General features: G+C 43.4%; 1 protein-coding gene across 1 annotated transcript in view; it reads left to right on the top strand.

The window, feature by feature from the left end:
- LOC119024452 (synaptotagmin-7-like) overlaps nt 1-17,416 on the top strand; it is a 50,727-nt gene that overhangs the window by 26,904 nt on the left and 6,407 nt on the right. Inside the window, exon 2 of the mRNA XM_037107282.1 lies at nt 6,639-6,742. Coding sequence (XP_036963177.1) covers nt 6,639-6,742 — 104 coding nt within the window. The remainder of the gene's footprint in view (nt 1-6,638; nt 6,743-17,416) is intronic.

The following is a 17,416-nucleotide window of genomic DNA, read 5'->3' as shown; positions in this document are numbered from 1 at the left end:
GCTGGTTCAAATCCGAGCTCAGGGCTGAGCTGAGCTCCATGTCGAAGTGTCCTTGAGCAAGATGCTGAATCCCAAATTGCTCCTGATGTGCAGTTGGCACCTTGCATGGCGGCCGGGGATTACCCTGAATACAAACAAAACTCATTACAATAGCAATTAAAGCTGCAGTATGTAAGAATTGGACTGAGAATCATTTGAGGCCAACAACATGGATATTAGACCAAGCAGAATCTAGTGCAATGGTGATGAAAATGACCCGACTTTCAGAAAACTGTAAATCGATTCATATAATTGTTCTGGAGGATGATTTAAAAAGATAAGGGACATTTTCAAAAAGGCTGCCATGTTGTCTTTTTGGCTGTCAACAAAAAAAACAAATAGCAGTGCCCACCCACCAAGTGGAACACTCATTCAGATAGCTGTGGGAAGGGCTCACAATGATGTCTGCATGAGGCAGAGGCCTGTCAGTCAACTGTCGTACGTCCCACTTGAAATGACGTGCTGTCTCAAGGAAATGCCTGTTGAGCCGCGGCAGACTGAGCTTGCTCTGCAACAACAGTGAAAAGGGCCAAAACATGCCAAAACAACCTTTGATCCTTTGAGCACACCACAGCACTGGAGGCGCCACCTCTGAGCTCCTTGTGTGAAATGTCACCTCATCACTTCATTCGACAATGACATTATTTACCTGGAACCATGGTAATTATTCATTTTATCCACATCTTCCCTCTTGAATCAATTTTATGCTCTTCCCACACAAATCATTTTGCGCGTCTGAGCACCGGGGAAAGACTTAGTTTGAGTGCATTAAAATGCATGTCCTGTTTACTACCACCCAGTCCTTTGCCTTGAGAAAAAAAAAAAAACTGTAAAACAAAAGCAATAAACTGCAGCGTAGAGTTGAGCCAGAAGGTAGATGGAAGCAATTTGAAACACTCAGTATCACAGTATAACTGGAAGTAACATTTTGCTGCTGTGCACCGATTGAGCCTCAGAGGGAACGGAGAGTAAAGACATCCGAGTGACATCTGAGGATTAACCCAACAGCAGCGCCGTGGCTATAAAGAGGGCAGAACCCAGGCTCCAGTACAAGGAGGGGGCAGTTTGAAGTGGCGATTAGGCGATGAGCTTTGCACCCAGAGGTTCTGAGGCACTGCCCTCTCCACCTCAGTCGGAGCATAAAGATGCGGCGTGGCAGCTTTGCTGACTGGACACTGCTCCAGTTCCGCCTGTCCAATTAGCAATCTTTCTACCCCTGAGGACTGGTCCCTTTCTGCTTGGCTTAGCTCACTGCATGTGGGCCAGATCACCTACATGCACATGTGTAACCAAAGTAATACTTTTTGTACTCAGTGCCTCTATGCACTTAGAGCACTTATTGCTAAAGTCTCTGTACTGTGATATAATCTCCGTGATCTGCCTCTGCCTTCCCCTTAAATCCAGTGTAGTTTGGCATTTTGATGATATTTCATATTTTCCTGAGTCCTTTCCTGACAATGTTGATGAGCCACACTGTTTGCCAAATGTTTTTTTTTACATAAATAATGCTCAAACATAAAAAAAGGATTAAGCTGTTACTAAAATTAGACAATGACATATGACTATAGCAAAATCTGTCATATGTCATCCTCCAAGCTGAACTGAAAAGACAGTCTGAAAAGCTGTAGAGGCATCGGCAGCGTCTCCTAAAATGCGAGTCACTGGCTCAAGTGTATATGGTGGTAAAAGATCGGCGTGGTCCCTTTTTAAAGAGGGCAGTGTGTAGGGAGTGTGGTGTTAAGCGAGGGAGGGAGCGACAGGCGTTGATGATCAGAGCGGTGGGAAAGTTCGGCAGTGAAGTTGTCTAGTGGTGGTAAATGTACAGTTTGCACATGCATAAACCCTGCAATACCCAAGAAGACCTCGTGTTTGAGTGTTATCGCTATCTGTGCCAATATCCATGCTGTTGCCGTCTATGGTAATTATGTTGATCTTGCTAGGATGGCAGTCTGGTTGCCACGGTCATGGATTATGTCCAACTATTAACCATGCCCCCATTGTGTGCTTTCGAAAACAATGCAAAAAATGGTTTGTGACCCGTAGTTCCCCCAGTAAACACACCTTTTCAGCCGTTGCAGTCCCTCCAAACCAGCCGGCTGTTGTTTGTGGGTTATACATCTTCTCTGGAGCTGCTCTCTGCTGCTGGAGTAACTCCGGGCGAGAGAGAGAGAGAGGGAGGGAGAGTGGACGGGCTGGATGTTCAGCTGCCCCTCAGCGAGCAGTGACAAAGACTGCCTTGACGCAGCTGTGAGCCGAGAGAGTCGGTGGGTTTTAAGGGAGACAGTACAGCTGGCAAAATGTTCGCCGCCGCCAGCGATGCAGACACGACAGCGCACACAAAAATACTCACTACGGCGTCGGCCACGCACGTAGATCCTTTGCGCCGTCATAAATCAGCCTTTGGGTTTCCCTAAGACATACCTTTGTTTCTGATCTTTTTTTTTCACCAAGGTGGAGGAGTGTGATGACCATGACAAGTTCTCTGTGATCTTGATTTTCAGGGACTTAAATCTCCACTGATGTTGACAGGGGTGTATGTCTGTCAGATCCTTAAACATCCATATTTAACCTTCTGCAGGGCTTCATCTTTTTTTTTTTTTTGTCTCTTTCAGCAAAAGGGTTTATTGCAAGCTCATTTACACCATCATTGTCACCACTCGACCTGCTGCATACCACCATTTATTTTCTCTTTTATGTGCATATAAAAGAGATGGCCACTGCAATCTAAACAAACAAGCGACTTTCAAGTTCAAGGGTGCTCTGACTTCTAAAGGCTTCTGATCAAAGGGTTCAATGGCTTCTTCACTTCACTTGTTGGTTTTACTGAGTGGAGCCTTTTTGGCTTTTTTTTTCATATGTGATTCATCACCACGCTTCCTTTTCCGTTCCTTACACAGTTTTACTGCCCATATAGAAAAGATTACCGCACGTGAGTTCGCATTCAGCATCAAGTGGAGTTGTTTCCTTACTCCAGTTTCAGCATAAAAATGCTGTTTTATCTTCCACCTTGTTAATGCGTCACCTGCCAGAGTATTTCAAGCCAAAAGTTTTGTTTTGTTCAAGGGGAAAAGATAAATTGAATTTCCTGAGTGCTGTGATACGTGGCGCAGGCTCCTCTTACTCTAATGATGCCTCTTTTTCTCCACAGCCATAGTGCTGAAGATTTGCATATCTCCCTAATACTTCAACGCAGTGTATTTCCTTTTATTCATCTGCGCCGCCTGCTCTCAGCGCTTCTCTGTGGCTTAAAAAAAAACCAAGCTATATTCCATGAAGTGGGAAGCAGAATCCAGTTGTTCATTACTCAGAGCCGTAATGTGGCCTCTTTGGATGCTGCTTTTTTATTCGGAGGCTTTTCACTCCCATGCCTCTCATGACTGACACAGATCATAAACCATACCACCCACCACCCCACCCCTCGACCTTCAGAGAGAGAGCGCGGGACGCTGGGCCCTACATCAGCTGCTGGCTTTCAGGGATCCACCTGACTCTCCAGGCCCTTCAAAAATCAGAACATCCATCACCGAGCCACTTAGCACTAAAGCTAGCATACATTCCCTTATCTGGAGACCAGTTCAGCCTCTCTTATTTAAGATCCATCGCTTCCCCCGCTGATGGCGTTGTATCTAATGCACTCAACTTCATTGACCTCCCTGTGAATATACAGTAACAGAGTATATAGCCTGCATCTATTTCTGAACATCTGTGAATGGATATATTCATCACTCCAGAGCCGGCTGTGTTTCACTGACCCCTCTAATGCACAAGAGGGCACAGACGTGGCTTTTTTACCATTAGCGTGCTCTTTGACTGTGCATAAATAACAGCGGGACACTTGGAATGACTTTTACACTGATTATATCTATACCTTCACGATCAGAACAAGATCAGTCAAGTCAGATGAAGCCTTTTTCCAGTCTGTTGCCGGCAGATTAATTCAGGCAGCGTGGGATTTCAAGATGTTCTGGAAATTTTCTGTCTCTTAGGTCATACAGGAAGAATGAACAGAGAGTTCGATTGGCTGCCACTGATTGGTTGGAGCACTTAAACGGGGACAGATAATGTAGGATGGTTTACCTGCAAGAAACTAGCTCCCCTGAAGAGCCTGTTAAAGATGCCCCTGTGGAGTTTTTGGCCATTAGTAGTGATGTGGAGCAGTGTTTTTATGAGCTGGTAAACGTCAGAGACCCTATAAGAAAGGAGACAACAACTTAGAGCATTTTGAACAGAAAAGTCGGCAGAGATGGTGGGGTCGTTCGACAAATACCCTGCACCCTCTCCCCCCCAAAATTCAATCATCAGCCTGGAAATTGTAAATCGTAAAGCATGGAAAAGAAGGATATCAGACTGAAGCACAGGATTACCAAGGAAGATGAAGTAATTCAAACATCAGACATCAAACCATCACATTTGTTCAAGTGGCTTGATCAGATAACGGCGTCACATAACTGCACTTTTTTAATCGAATTCATGAAACTTTTTAAGCAAGTGAAAAAAAAAAGGTAATACATGAGAGCCAGAATTAAACGAAAGCCAACATTAGTCTGTACTTAGAAAGGTTTCCTGAACTACAACAAAGCAAAGAGAAAAAAACAAAGAAAGCAGAGCAAAACTTTCTATGCATTATATATATGTTTGATATACAAGTTTTTGTATCCCAGCAACCAGTACAAGTGAAGATATGGCTCTGTCTCCATTAAGGCCACACTATGTTGGAAAAAAACTCATCAATATTTTTTCTTCTGCCTTTCATGACACTGCACAACCTGCGTATGACTACTGCACATGTGCTCACTGCTGTGTCGATACTGAATTGATATAGTGTGCAGCTCTACTCACCATTCATTTAGAGAGGGGTCTGGTCTTGTCAGCCCGAAGTGACGGTCTGTGGGCGCTGCCAAGATGGCTGCTTAGTGGCGAGACATGCCTGTGTGGACCAAAGGAGAAATGATGCAGGATTTAAACATTTTTAATAAAATAATGAGAGGAAGGAAACGCATTTGGAGGAAACAGTGAATGTTAACGGGGCATGTTTAAATGCCATACAAGTGCTGGGTGATCTTAAAGTGGCTCATATGCAACAATTTGTAGGAAGCAGGTGACATGAGCTCACTGGTAACACCATGTTCTGACATTACAGTTTTGCATGATGCTTATATAAAGGTTATGAATAAGTTAGCCATGCTGCAAAGTTCATTCACATCCAGCTCTCACCGCAGAGTGCATAGTCTGTCCACCATCCACTTTGGCCAGAGAAGTAAATGGTTCTTTTTTCAGTACGGTCACACACTAGAATTTCTGTCCTGAGGATATTTTAAAGGGCTGTCTAGCGGCAGAAGTCGAATCACCACCTACCTGTCATTAGGTTTGCTGTTCATGGCCTCAGCTGTTCTGTATGTGTTCCCTCTCCTCTGACTGCAAGTGGCCTCAGGTGTCACCGTGACTTCAAAACAGCAGTTTATGCTGAGGGAGGACTGTGGAATACAATGCTGATTCTTATGCTCCATATGAAACAAGTTCAGCCGCCACTGTTCCTCCTTTCTGAGCTCGTCTGTTCCCCTAGAGGACACGGCGAGGTGGAGAATAAAGCAGAAAATATGATGGAGGAGTGGGATGAAAAGGCCAGTTGTGACTGGCAAAGGTAGGGCATGAGACAGCAACTGGGGAGAAGGCAAAACACAGTCATTGAAAGCAAAAAGCACGGGTGTTTGTCAGTGTTTGTCACTCGGCTGTGTGAAAATGCATCCTGACAACCCGTTTATCACTGTATATTTAGGAATCAGAATTGTTTGAAAAGGAAATCATGAAGTTGAATACATTAGCATCCTCCCCGCCGCGCAAATATCAAAGCTCAACGAGGCTTCGTCCTCATCCTCTTAAGGGACGGCCGTCGAATTGTTTAAATGCGGGGAACGTGCCGTCTGAAATGCAAAGTGCTCGCGAGTTTAGATCCAATCAGTATCGTAACCAGAATGTAAACAGACGGAGGCGTGCAGGTGCAGGTGTGAAGTGACTCACACAACACACACACGCACACACACCGAGACACATGCGAGCAGCAATAGATGATGTTTTTTTATGACTCTCTTCCAGAGCCACCTCTCTCTCTGGGCTTCTACTGATACCCATTAATCATGAGCTCTCTTGTATTGTCAGCCCGGCCTCCCCTCCTCCCTGCTCCCCCCCTCCTCCCCCTCCCTTCACTTTCAGCCTGTCAGTTAACAAGCTGTGACACCATGACAGTGATGTGTGTGCAACTGAGTGATGCCTGGCTGCAGCCCTTATTGGAAAGGTATTGAAATGCTCCGGCACGAAGAGGGGGTAGTGATGAGATTGTATTTCTCAGCTCCTCGTGACAGAATGTAAAAATGGCTGCCCGGCTTTTCAATTAGACGTGGATGGAGAGGGCCCGGCACTTGTTTTGTGGGTTTGCCCCCCTTTTGATTACATGATTTACCGTGACATACAATTGGCTCTGTCGCAAGAATCCCATGTTTTTATCTCCATGTATGCAAAAAAAAAACAAAAACAAAAAAACATTACTCACATTTTCTGTCTTTCTGCCTCCCTGTGCATGTGTGTGCGTGTTGTGTGTACAGGCTCAGTGTCCCTCAGTGTGTTCCTGGTCTCCCTCGCAGTGACAGTGTGTGCAGTTTGGCTGGTAGCTCTTTGTGGCGTCTGTGGTTGGTGTCAACGCAAGCTGGTGAGTTTACACACACACACACACACACACGCACGCACACACATGAACACACAAGCTTCATTAACAGATATACTGTAGCTCCCAGCCACATTTGTTGCTGTCCTAACATGCTTTAATAATCGGAGAGTCTTTAAATAAACATTGTCTTCTGCGAGTTTGTTAGAGGATGACACTTTAGTGCACTGGAGGAAGGACAATGTGTGCAAATATTATGAAAATCTGTGCAAATATTATGTGCAATAGCGTTGAAGTGAGAATCTTGTGTAACAAGACAGTTATTAATGAAGACATATTACCAGTGGAATACGTATTCAGAGCTCTTGCTTATGTCAAAGTGCCAATTCAGTGAAAAACACTTTGTTGCAATTAAAAGTTCTGCCTTCAAAATCAAGTATGAGCTGCAAAATGTATTTAAAGTATCATAAGTGAGTGATTCTGCTGAAAATTGACCCTTGTGGCATTTCCGATATACAGAATATTAATTGAATTCTTGATGCTGATGCATTTAATGTCTTGGGGAGTAATACTGTATATGTGAAAAAGTAGTATAATGCCTCCAATAATACTAATAATTTTTTCACATATACAGTAGCACTCCCCAAGAGTGTAAATACAGTTGAATGTGTAAAATTTGTGGAGTTGCCTTTTAAGTAGTTTTACTGTCGTGGCAGGGGGAGGTGAAGCTCGTTTCAGCTGCTTATGCACATTTCAAGGTCCCCTCCACAGGGTCACAAGATACATCTTGGTGAACTTGAGATGACTAATGAGAGAGAGAGAGAAAGAAAAAAAAAAAGTTCTGCACCACCAATTTGCATTCATTTTTTCAACTTTGAAGTCAGTCTTCGCTCTTTTTGTGAAATATTGGATAATTTGACCTCCCTGAGCTTCAAACTGTTACTTAAATAAAACCATTGCTGAATTTTAGAGGGGCAATGTCTCTGGGGTGGAACTGCTAACAATTCGTAGACATCTGAAACATGACAAGGGGCCCCAATTAGACGTTGCTTTTATGCCAGGGGTTGCAAGTAAAGACGGTCGGGAGCTACAGTTTAATCTTTAAAGGGCTCTGACACACGAGGCCAACGGTGAGTGTCTGTGGCTCTAATTGTTGAGGTGTGTCCCGCACCGTTCGCACTTTCCTGTATTCGCTGTTTGAGCATGTCAAGTCCTATGAATACAGAGGACTGCTGCCCGCTAACTTATTCTGTTTTCTTATATTGCGTGAACGTGAACAAACAGATAACCATCAGACGACAGTGCAAAATAAACAAGACACTGTGTCAACGCATTGCAGTACAATTCACCTGAAATGCACTTCAGGCGATTTTTTTACTTTCCACCACTGTCCATTACTGCCGTGATGCGACGGACTGAGCGCCCACATGACCTCCTGCGCACGGCCTCAAACTAATGAATCCCTCAGACGGATACAGCTCAAACATTAGTAAACTATGCTGATACAGCATTCGTACAGGGCCACTCATTGAGGAGAAACAGAGCACAGATCAAGCAGACTGACCTCTAATAGAGGGCATGTCATTGTGATTATGTGGTATGAAATGTGATTGATTAAAGGGAGGCAACCACTCATTAGGTAGACAGACAGAGCTGTACGGCTGAGTGCCACCTCACTTGACTGACTTTTTTTTTTTTTCTTTTTTTAGATTTGCATGCCTTTAGAGTTAATTGATTTCTGATTCATCCTGTGCTTGTACAACCAGGGAACACAGGTCACCTATTTTAAGTTAAACGTTGGCTCAAACTTACTTGTTTCAGCCCGCCATCGCACTGCTGTGAAACTTATTGGTCCACAGATGGCAGGATTTGGCATTTCAGCAGGCGCCGCACACCACATGTCTCTCTACATTATGTCATATGCGTTGCTTCAATCCCCAGAAGGTGGCTGTACCTAGATTCCTCCACGATGCCGCTGTAACGTATATGAAGCGGGGGGGAAATGATCTGTGCAGAAGTAGGACAGTGCTACAGACTCTTTCTATTGTTTGCTTCCCCGGAACATAGTGTTATATTTGATATTCCACTTTAAAGTAAATGGAGCAGTGAATGACTTCTAGTTTCCTGCTGTGGTTGGCTGTAGCTCTGCTGCCAGCGCCTTGGAAAGTGCCAGAGGTCCCCTCAGGAGCACTGCTGTAAATGGATCTTATTTCCATCCGGTGACAGTGAAGCGTGGGCGGGATAGGATGACAATCAGTTGGCCTTCTGACCCTGTGAAGGCCAAGAGTAACTGCATCCTCACAGACGAGATGATGCGTGTCTGTCTCAGTTGAGGTGCTGAACCGTTAATATGTTGAAACATCGCATGTTCTCTGTGATGCAGCTTTGGGTTCAATTTTACATTTTCATCTTGACCATGCGCTGTGCTCGTGGTCTGGTTAGGTTTAGGCGCAAAAAACACTTGGTAAGGGTCAGGAAAGTATCATATTTGGCTTAAAATACCTTTAAACATACCTGGTTTTGTTGGCACACACAGCTGGAGATGTTACAACTACCTGTCACAACAAATCTGCTGTTTTGTCACCACAGACACGGCAGGAAATTGTCTTTAATGAATATCAACGACACAATGGTATCAAATAGGTAACATTTTGAGTGTCGATATTGTGTCAGATTATTCATTAAAAAAAGGAAAGAACAAAAAATCAAAAGAAGAACAAACAAAGCAAAAAAAACAAAAAACAAACCCAAAAACAGTAAAACTCACAAGTTGGTCACCAAATGATGATAAGATTCGATATGAAACTCACGTAACAGGAAAAGAAGTACATAGATAACATTCCAAATACACAAAAGCACAATATATATAGATTAAGATATTCGATCAAAGCAGTTACTCTGGAATAGCAGCAAATCCAAACCATCCAATGGTGTCACGCTTACAAATAATGAAACAGACTCTGCGGTCTCTGGATAGGCAGACCTCAAACCTGCAACTCCACCACTGTCCCCTCCACCTGCTGACATGAAAGTCAGGGGACAAACATTGTATGACAGGTTCTGCAGAAATGTTGATGTGGTACGTCGTTTTACGGCACGTACCATTCTGACGGGACCTGTGGTTTGCAGAAATGTTAACCGTCAACATTTTACTCAAGCGTCTTCTTCTTTTCCATCTTTTTTCAGTGCATCTTTTACCCCTGCTTACGTCTGTCTGTGTGTGTCAGAGAGCGTGTGTGTGTGTGTGTGTGTGTGTTTGTGTGTCCTTTTTTTGTGCGTGTGGATCGGCGGGGGGTAACACAGAGTGGCATTAAGATGTTAATTAAGCCCTTTGTACTCCTCGGACCACTTACTTTGGGAAAAAATGTCAGCCGCCCACTGGTGTGAAACCACATTAAACACAGCTGCTTAATGTACAAAATAATAAAGTGTGACGGAGATAAATGGCAGTCATTTCCGCGATGATAAACGCGTTATTGACGACGCTGACTCTGACAAAGCATAAATACTGCTAATCTCGTTAAGAATCATTTTCTCGCATTAACGTCCTGAAGGTGTGTTGTTTTCCACATGTGTCTAACGAGCGTGAAGGCGCGGCAGCTCTTCAATCTGTTCTTCTAAAACCAGACTCCCTCACTTCCCTTGATCTCTTTATCTCTGTTATTTTCCGCTGGAGCCTTATATTCCCAGAGCGCATGATTAGAATGTATATACAGTGTAATTTGCATAAACACACTGGCTTTTCGCAGAGATCCCCTTTTTATAGCTGCACACTGTAGGTTGTGAATTCATGCAGGCTGTATGGGCTGTATGTTTTTTGGGGTTTTTTGTAATGCAGAGAAATCTTTCTCATTACGTGCTCAGTGGTTAGTGCCCATCTTACGTAAAGGCAGCACAAGCCAGTCCACATCCAAAACTTTCATTTTTGATATTTCCGAGTGTACTCTTTGACAGTGTCAGCTTTCATAAGAACAAATGTTTGCCTCAAGCTTCACGTGTCAGTTGCGAGTGGGCCCATGCCAGTTTTGGTTATGATTCATAGGTTAATAGACAAGACATTTTGGGCGAGTGTTGCTTTCGGTGTTTTAGCTTTGGCAACCAGTGCGATGGGTTTTATTTTAAAAGTCCTCATGTGCAGTCATCCTGAAGCCTCCCTCCTGCTTGGCTTTCTGTTATCTAAGCCCCCTGGAAGTACTGCACGCTGAATGGTATCATCTCCTTCTGCTGCCTGCGACGTCTGTTTGCATATTGCCGTTTATAGATGCGTCGGCACAGAATTTTTAGAATGTGCGCTGCAGCCAGTGCCGTTTTTGTAAGCGACTCCACACTTTTAACTTAGCAGATATCCCGCTCCATTGGCTGATTTCGGTTTGTTTTTCATGTATGTCATCATTCTCTCACGAATAATGCTGCGACGGCTCTCATGGTTGTTAAGCTGCTCAGCTGTGGGGCTGATGATTGTCAGCAGGGGCTCGTGTTGTAGGTGTTGGGTGGGATTTTCAGATATCAGAGGTGGTGCAGCTAACATCTGTTTGAGCAGCAGTGGCTGTTTGGCATTCAGAAACCCTCTTGCTTGCTCCTGTGAGCCCTGTGCCGTTTGATCCGTGACATAGTTGTGAGCAGAGTTGAGATTGGACCCGACCAGATTTACTGTCTGATTTGATCCCCGTTGGCCTTGTATCAACAATGATTTTCGGTTGCATTAACTGGGAGATCACCAGGAAGACGGTAGTAATTAAGTCAATCGGAGGAGGGAGAAGACGTGCAAATCAATAATTATATAATTTAAAAGGAGGATTGTCACAGTCATTGGGAATATCTTAACAGCAGCACATTATGAGGATCTACAGCCCTGACCTGTCACGTGGAAGTGACAGATAGAGCTGGCAGCGTTCCAGGTGATATTTTAATTTTATGCCTCTGCGATTACATGCCTCCCGATGTCAGCGAAAAAACACTCCACAAGAAACGCAGGTATTTAAAAGAAAATTGTTTTGACAGATGAACGAATTATCACTTGATGATTTTGCGGCGGACGACCATTTTAATAGTGCACTCCTCTCTAATTATGGTGTGATGTGGGTAATATTGAGCGAGCATGTAGACTCTTGCTGCCTGCTAATTCACAGCAAACAAACACAGCTGGGTGTTGGAAGGCAGTGCACTGCCAACCGAGACAGAGAGAGTGGTAGTTTCACTCTGTCTCCTCTCATGTCTGTATTCTTCAAGGAAACCCTCAGCGTCACCCGGGGCAGTCCAAGTCTTCTTTCACTCATACGCAGTTCTGTGTCAAAAAAAAGAAATTTAAAAAAAATCTGGGTCGCATGCAAACTTTTAATACACCCATTATCCAGTCTGCACAAATAACAGAATCAGCGAGTGGTTGCTCAAATCTGTAGTGGTTATTAGGGGTCTTCGGCAACTGAGCGTTTCAGAACACAATAAAGATAATCTGAGCACTCAGCAGATTTCAGCCCTCCTTTGTCGACTCTGCCGCACGTTAACTGTAAAGACAGTGTCAAGCTTTCACTATGGGGTTTGAACATTACAGACCACTTTTTTGTTTCATGATGCACTGGGTGTGAGACAAAGGTGGGAAGCTGTCCAAGCCAGGCTGCTGCAGCGAGGAACATAATGATCCTCCAAATTTAAAAATACATGGGGAAATGTCACGTTTTTTAGAGACCGACTGATTTGCAGTGTTTGAGGCCGACGCCAGTACCAATTGTTGCAACCAAGTTGAAGAAATGACGGCACTTGGGGCTGATGTGTGTGCTAGATGAACCTATCCGATGAGGGCCAAAACAAAGTCACTATCTTGCAACACATTACAAAAATATGTCATTTGTAATGAAGATTTTTTTGCGGTTTAACAATAAACATGATAGATAGATAGATAGATAGATAGGTAGATAGATAGATAGATAGATAGATAGATAGATAGATAGATAGATAGATAGATAGATAGATAGACTTGAAAAAAAGCTCAGTCTGATGGTGCTGAAGGTTTTATTACATTATTAATATTTGTAAATGCCGTAATAAAACTAATCAGGATGGCAGAGATGATCATTAAGAAACGAGAGATGGCCTTAGAATTGCAGAAGAAAACAAAACAAAATTAAATTTCAGGCTTCCTCATGGCCCCTGGACATTTACTACCACTGTTTCCCTCCCCACACACCTGCTTATCTACTGTACACGGCTTTCATAATGTTTTTGAATATGCATATTTATATCTGGCTCTGTTGGGGTTTGACTGTTAAAACGTGTTAGCAGATTGTGCTTTATTTATTTAATTTTCGTCCAAGTTGAGGCTTGCTGCGTTTTGGCTGTGTCTCCTAATTGGTTCATCATATCAGCTGGAGCTATTTTGAACTCATGGCTCAGAGCCAGACGGCGCTGAATACTGTAATCGCGTGAAACCGTTGTCGTATTACAAAAAGACGGCTGGTTTAAATTAGACTCAAGTATTTTTCAAGGGTATTTGAGTCGAGAATGAGGGGGAGGAAATTGCTCACCCATCCATCGGTTTGCTTGAACCCTCATTTGGGATATTGAGCTGATTTTCTTTTCTTTTTTTGTTTCTTGCCTCGCACCCTTAGAGCGGAGGAGCTTTGTTGTGTTCATCACCGTGGATCGCTGCAGCCTCCTCAGAGCGTTTCCTTGTGAATGAGCTGGAGGAAAGGTGCAGAGGGGATGGTTTTGAAGGCTGCACAGTCTTTGTGGAAATGAGGATGGTCGGACTCTGCGCCCGTCGCAGAGTCCCTCCTTGTTTTCACATCCAATCCACTCGGGACTTCCTGTCACTCATCTCTCAGTTCACTTTTCGCACCTGTCCCTCCCTCTCATTTCTTTGTCTCACATGCCGTCCTGCGCCTGTCCTTGTTTTGCTCTCCTGCCGGCTGCCTCTGTGTGTTTTCCTTTCTTTCTTTCTTTCTTTTTTTTTTTTTAAATTTGATTTCTATTTTGAGCTCTCGCCCCTCTCTCTCCGCGCTGGACTCTCACTCTTCCTCTGTGTCTTCCCGCCTTCCTGAAAATTTTACGATAGCATTGAATGATACATGAGTTTCCTTTGATAGCTCGTCCTTGCCTGACAAAAAAAAAAAAAAACGCAGACTGTTTTGCCTTCCTCCGAAAAACATACAAGAATACAGTAGTTATTGCGGCGTGTTTACGCTCTATGATTTTATCGTATGTGGAAGATTCTGGCTCTTGGGCATGCAGATGTTTTGAAGCTGTAATGGTGGGTTGTGTGCATTTTTGTGCTTTTCAAAAGGTAGCGTGAAATTATGAGGGGTAATTTTATATATTCAGCCGGCTTGTCAGGCCACTTATAACAGCTATCAAATGCCTAAAGGAGACGATAAAAGATCCTGAATGGTCCCTATGATGTTGCATGCTGTTATAGACTTCCATGATGTTTCCCTGGGAGTTGGTGTTGAAATCACAAACAGGCCCTTGTGTGCAGCTGTTTAACCAGTCGTTCCCGTCAGATCTATGTTTATTCATTTGTTGACCTCTCCGTTGCAGGTTAGTGTCGATTATACAACAGATGAGCCGCTTTGTTTCCTTGTGTGTGATGGATATCATTTTTGCTCACTGGTGCCATTGTGGGCTTTATCGTTTTTTGCTCAGCAGGGCTATTGTCAACTCTGGCTTTGTAACAGGTCCAGCAATATCCAAAGCCACAATAACCAAGGTGGCTGTGTGTGTGTGTGTGTGGGGGCGGGTGTGTGCGTGTCTGAAATGATGTCTGTGTTATCTGGATATTATGGAGTCCACATCAGTCAGTCTGTAATGAAGTTCAACATACAGGCTGTGGCTCGAGTTGATTTTTATAGACTTTTGCTATTTATAAATACTGAGTCTGAGTCAATGCAGCCTCTGTAACAAACTCGTTATCAACGTCTAGCTGATCACCTGGCTATGGTTTTGTTCAGATTGTTCAATATTACTTTTAGCAGTAACAAAGTAATATAAGGCATTACTAACAAGATGTGGTCTGGTTTCTGGTTTATTACTTTTAGTGTCAACTTGTCGCCTGGGGTCCAGGACCACCTATGCTATATTAAAGCATTGTGCACGACACACTAAATATCTCTGAAGAAGAAGAACACTGTTATGCTAATGAGGGCTCTGGTGTAAAACGATCCCTTTGTAATCCAGCCCTGAACTGCAGCGTGTTATGTTTTTGCAAAAGGACCAAGACACTGAGGCAGGCAAAACAAAAGGCGAGTTTTATTCACAAAGTTGAATTCCAGAGGGGGGGGGGCAGAAAAAGGGCCAACAAAGTAGAAACCAAGAGAAAACTTAAGAAAAATACCAAAACATGTGCTGCATTCATGTGCTCCTTAGATGGTTCCACTTCGCAAGTATGGAAGTTGTTCTTCCAACTTCATGTGTTCATGTGCGGCAAGTTGGACTGTGGGCAAAACATGGGCGTTGTTTTGTATTTCATCACTCAGAGCGTTTTAACAACACTGTTTTTTGACAGCTGTTTCTGGTTTTTCAGTGACAAGGTAGAGCAAAGGGAATCGGATCACCTTGTATATTGTATTTTACAGATATGCCTGTTACCATCAGTCCAATGTTTACTTTAGTCCACCATGATGTCAGAGTTGTTGCTTTGACTTGAGGGGGTGTTCATGTGACTTTCTGAAAAGCAGTAACACGAGGAGCAACGCAAGACCAGGGAAAACAAAAACAACACCAACCAAGACTTAAATGCACGGCGGCTAATTCACAAATGAAACACAGGTTAGCACTGAAAAACAGGCGGGAAAAAGATAGAAGCAGGAAGTGTAACGTGAAACACGAGGAGAGACTTTCAACATAAAACCGGAAATGACTAAATTTAATCTAAGGACCTTGAACACAGTGTCTGTGATTATTTATTGATTTTCTTTGATGAAAACAGTTTCTGTTGTTGTTAGCATGATTGTTAGCCGTCGATTTGCATTCCCATGATGCTTCGGTTGAGTCTTATAAACCAACTGGAGGCAGTTTATGGTGGGTCTTTTCAAGATAAGCTGTGAGATCCATATTAATGCTGCCTTGTATAAAACATCACCCTCTTCCATTCACAGCCGGCCTCTTTAAACAGTGCATGAGCTTCGTAAACTGCTGCAGGAGTTAGCGATGAGTGTAACTGGCATATTGTATGAGTATAATCTACGACAAGCGATTCTATTATTATATCAATTACTATAGCACTTTAAAAACTTACAGACTGTGCTCGATCAGATTGAAGAATTTTCAGTGGTGTTGATGTAAAAGTCGTCCTCTGAAAAGCCGTGCGGAGGATGCAGAGGAGGAAGTCGATGTGCCAGGTCCACCAGGGCTCTGTAAGAACAAATACCAATGTGTGAGTCATGTTTGGAACGCAATAAGGTTTACGTCAACACCAAACTTTATTTCGAATGTGTTACACCGAGAGAAAAGTGTGTCGACACTTTTGACTGGCACTTTAAGCAGTATGCAATTTACTGACTACAGTACAGCTTTTGATTAGTCAGAGTGGATTTCATGTGCGGTAAGATAAGGGGAGCCCTTGGAGTGTGACACCTGTGAGATGTTTGTCAGTTATGCAAAGGAGGGTGTAAAGCAGTAGAGCAAAAAAAAACCCAACTAAATATGTTGATAAGCGTGTTTCTTTTTTTAAGCTTTGGTGAAATGGATATTGAAGATTCATGTGTTTTCACCATTCGCTTGTTAAGGCCAACAGTAGGCCTAATCTCATGTATATTGTACCTAGCTCATGTCATGCTAAATGAATACCAACAAAAGGTCGGCTCAACATGCTTGATTAATCGGTATCTAGCAACACATTAGGTTGTGCTTTGTAGCCTCCCACAGTGTAACACGTTACATGTTATAGCCTGCGTAACTAGTAACATAACTAATTAAATGTTCACTTAACTCTGTACTTATTTCACAGTGCCTCAGCGTGATCCATTTGTTTTGGTTCATTGGACGTACGATTTGCTGGTTCAGTCTGCTGTACAGCCATTCTACCGACCGTGTTTAAAACATTTTAACTAAAGTTTAACTGAGGGGCCGTCCACACGAAAACGCTCTTTTGCGAAAATGCACACGTATTCGCATCGTTTTGGCCGACCGTCCACACGGATCCTGAAAACGGGTCTCAGGGTGGAGAAATCCGAGAGAGCCTTTCTTGCAACATACATGCATTGTAGTTGAGTGTGAGTCGCAGCAGCAGTTCGACCTCATTACCGCTCCACACAAAAGATTCTGGTTTCCTTGTACTAGCCATTTTCAACTTCTTGTTGTGTTTGGTTTCTCCATCTACTGTCTGTCTGTTTACAGCGCGCAAGCTTAATGCGCATGCTCAGTGTCTTCTTCTTCGTTTGTGGTGAATGTCAAGCGCCACCTATAGGCCTGGAATATGAACAACAGTGTATTTGGTAGTTTTCAGTGGATCCGTGTGGATGCAAATATTCTTAAAATGATGACGAGGAAGACGGAGGAAAAAAAGGTAGTTTTTCGCCCGTGTGGACGGGGCCTGAGTTTGACTGAGTTGCATGGATTGAGATGGTGTACAGGCTGACTGCTGGTTGGTGTCTAACAAAAATGGCTGATTTGCTGTTGATGATGTCACATTCCCGCTCCCTGTAGCTAGCAAGCTCCAATCACGATGCAGAACAGATAAATGGCAGCGAGACATTTTAAGTCTACTTATGAAACATGAAGCTAATG

This window comes from Acanthopagrus latus, chromosome 8, assembly GCF_904848185.1.
Source record: "Acanthopagrus latus isolate v.2019 chromosome 8, fAcaLat1.1, whole genome shotgun sequence".
Classification (NCBI taxonomy): domain Eukaryota; kingdom Metazoa; phylum Chordata; class Actinopteri; order Spariformes; family Sparidae; genus Acanthopagrus; species Acanthopagrus latus.
The sequence above is the reverse complement of the archived record's forward strand: the minus strand, read 5'-3'. Positions and strand labels throughout refer to the sequence as shown.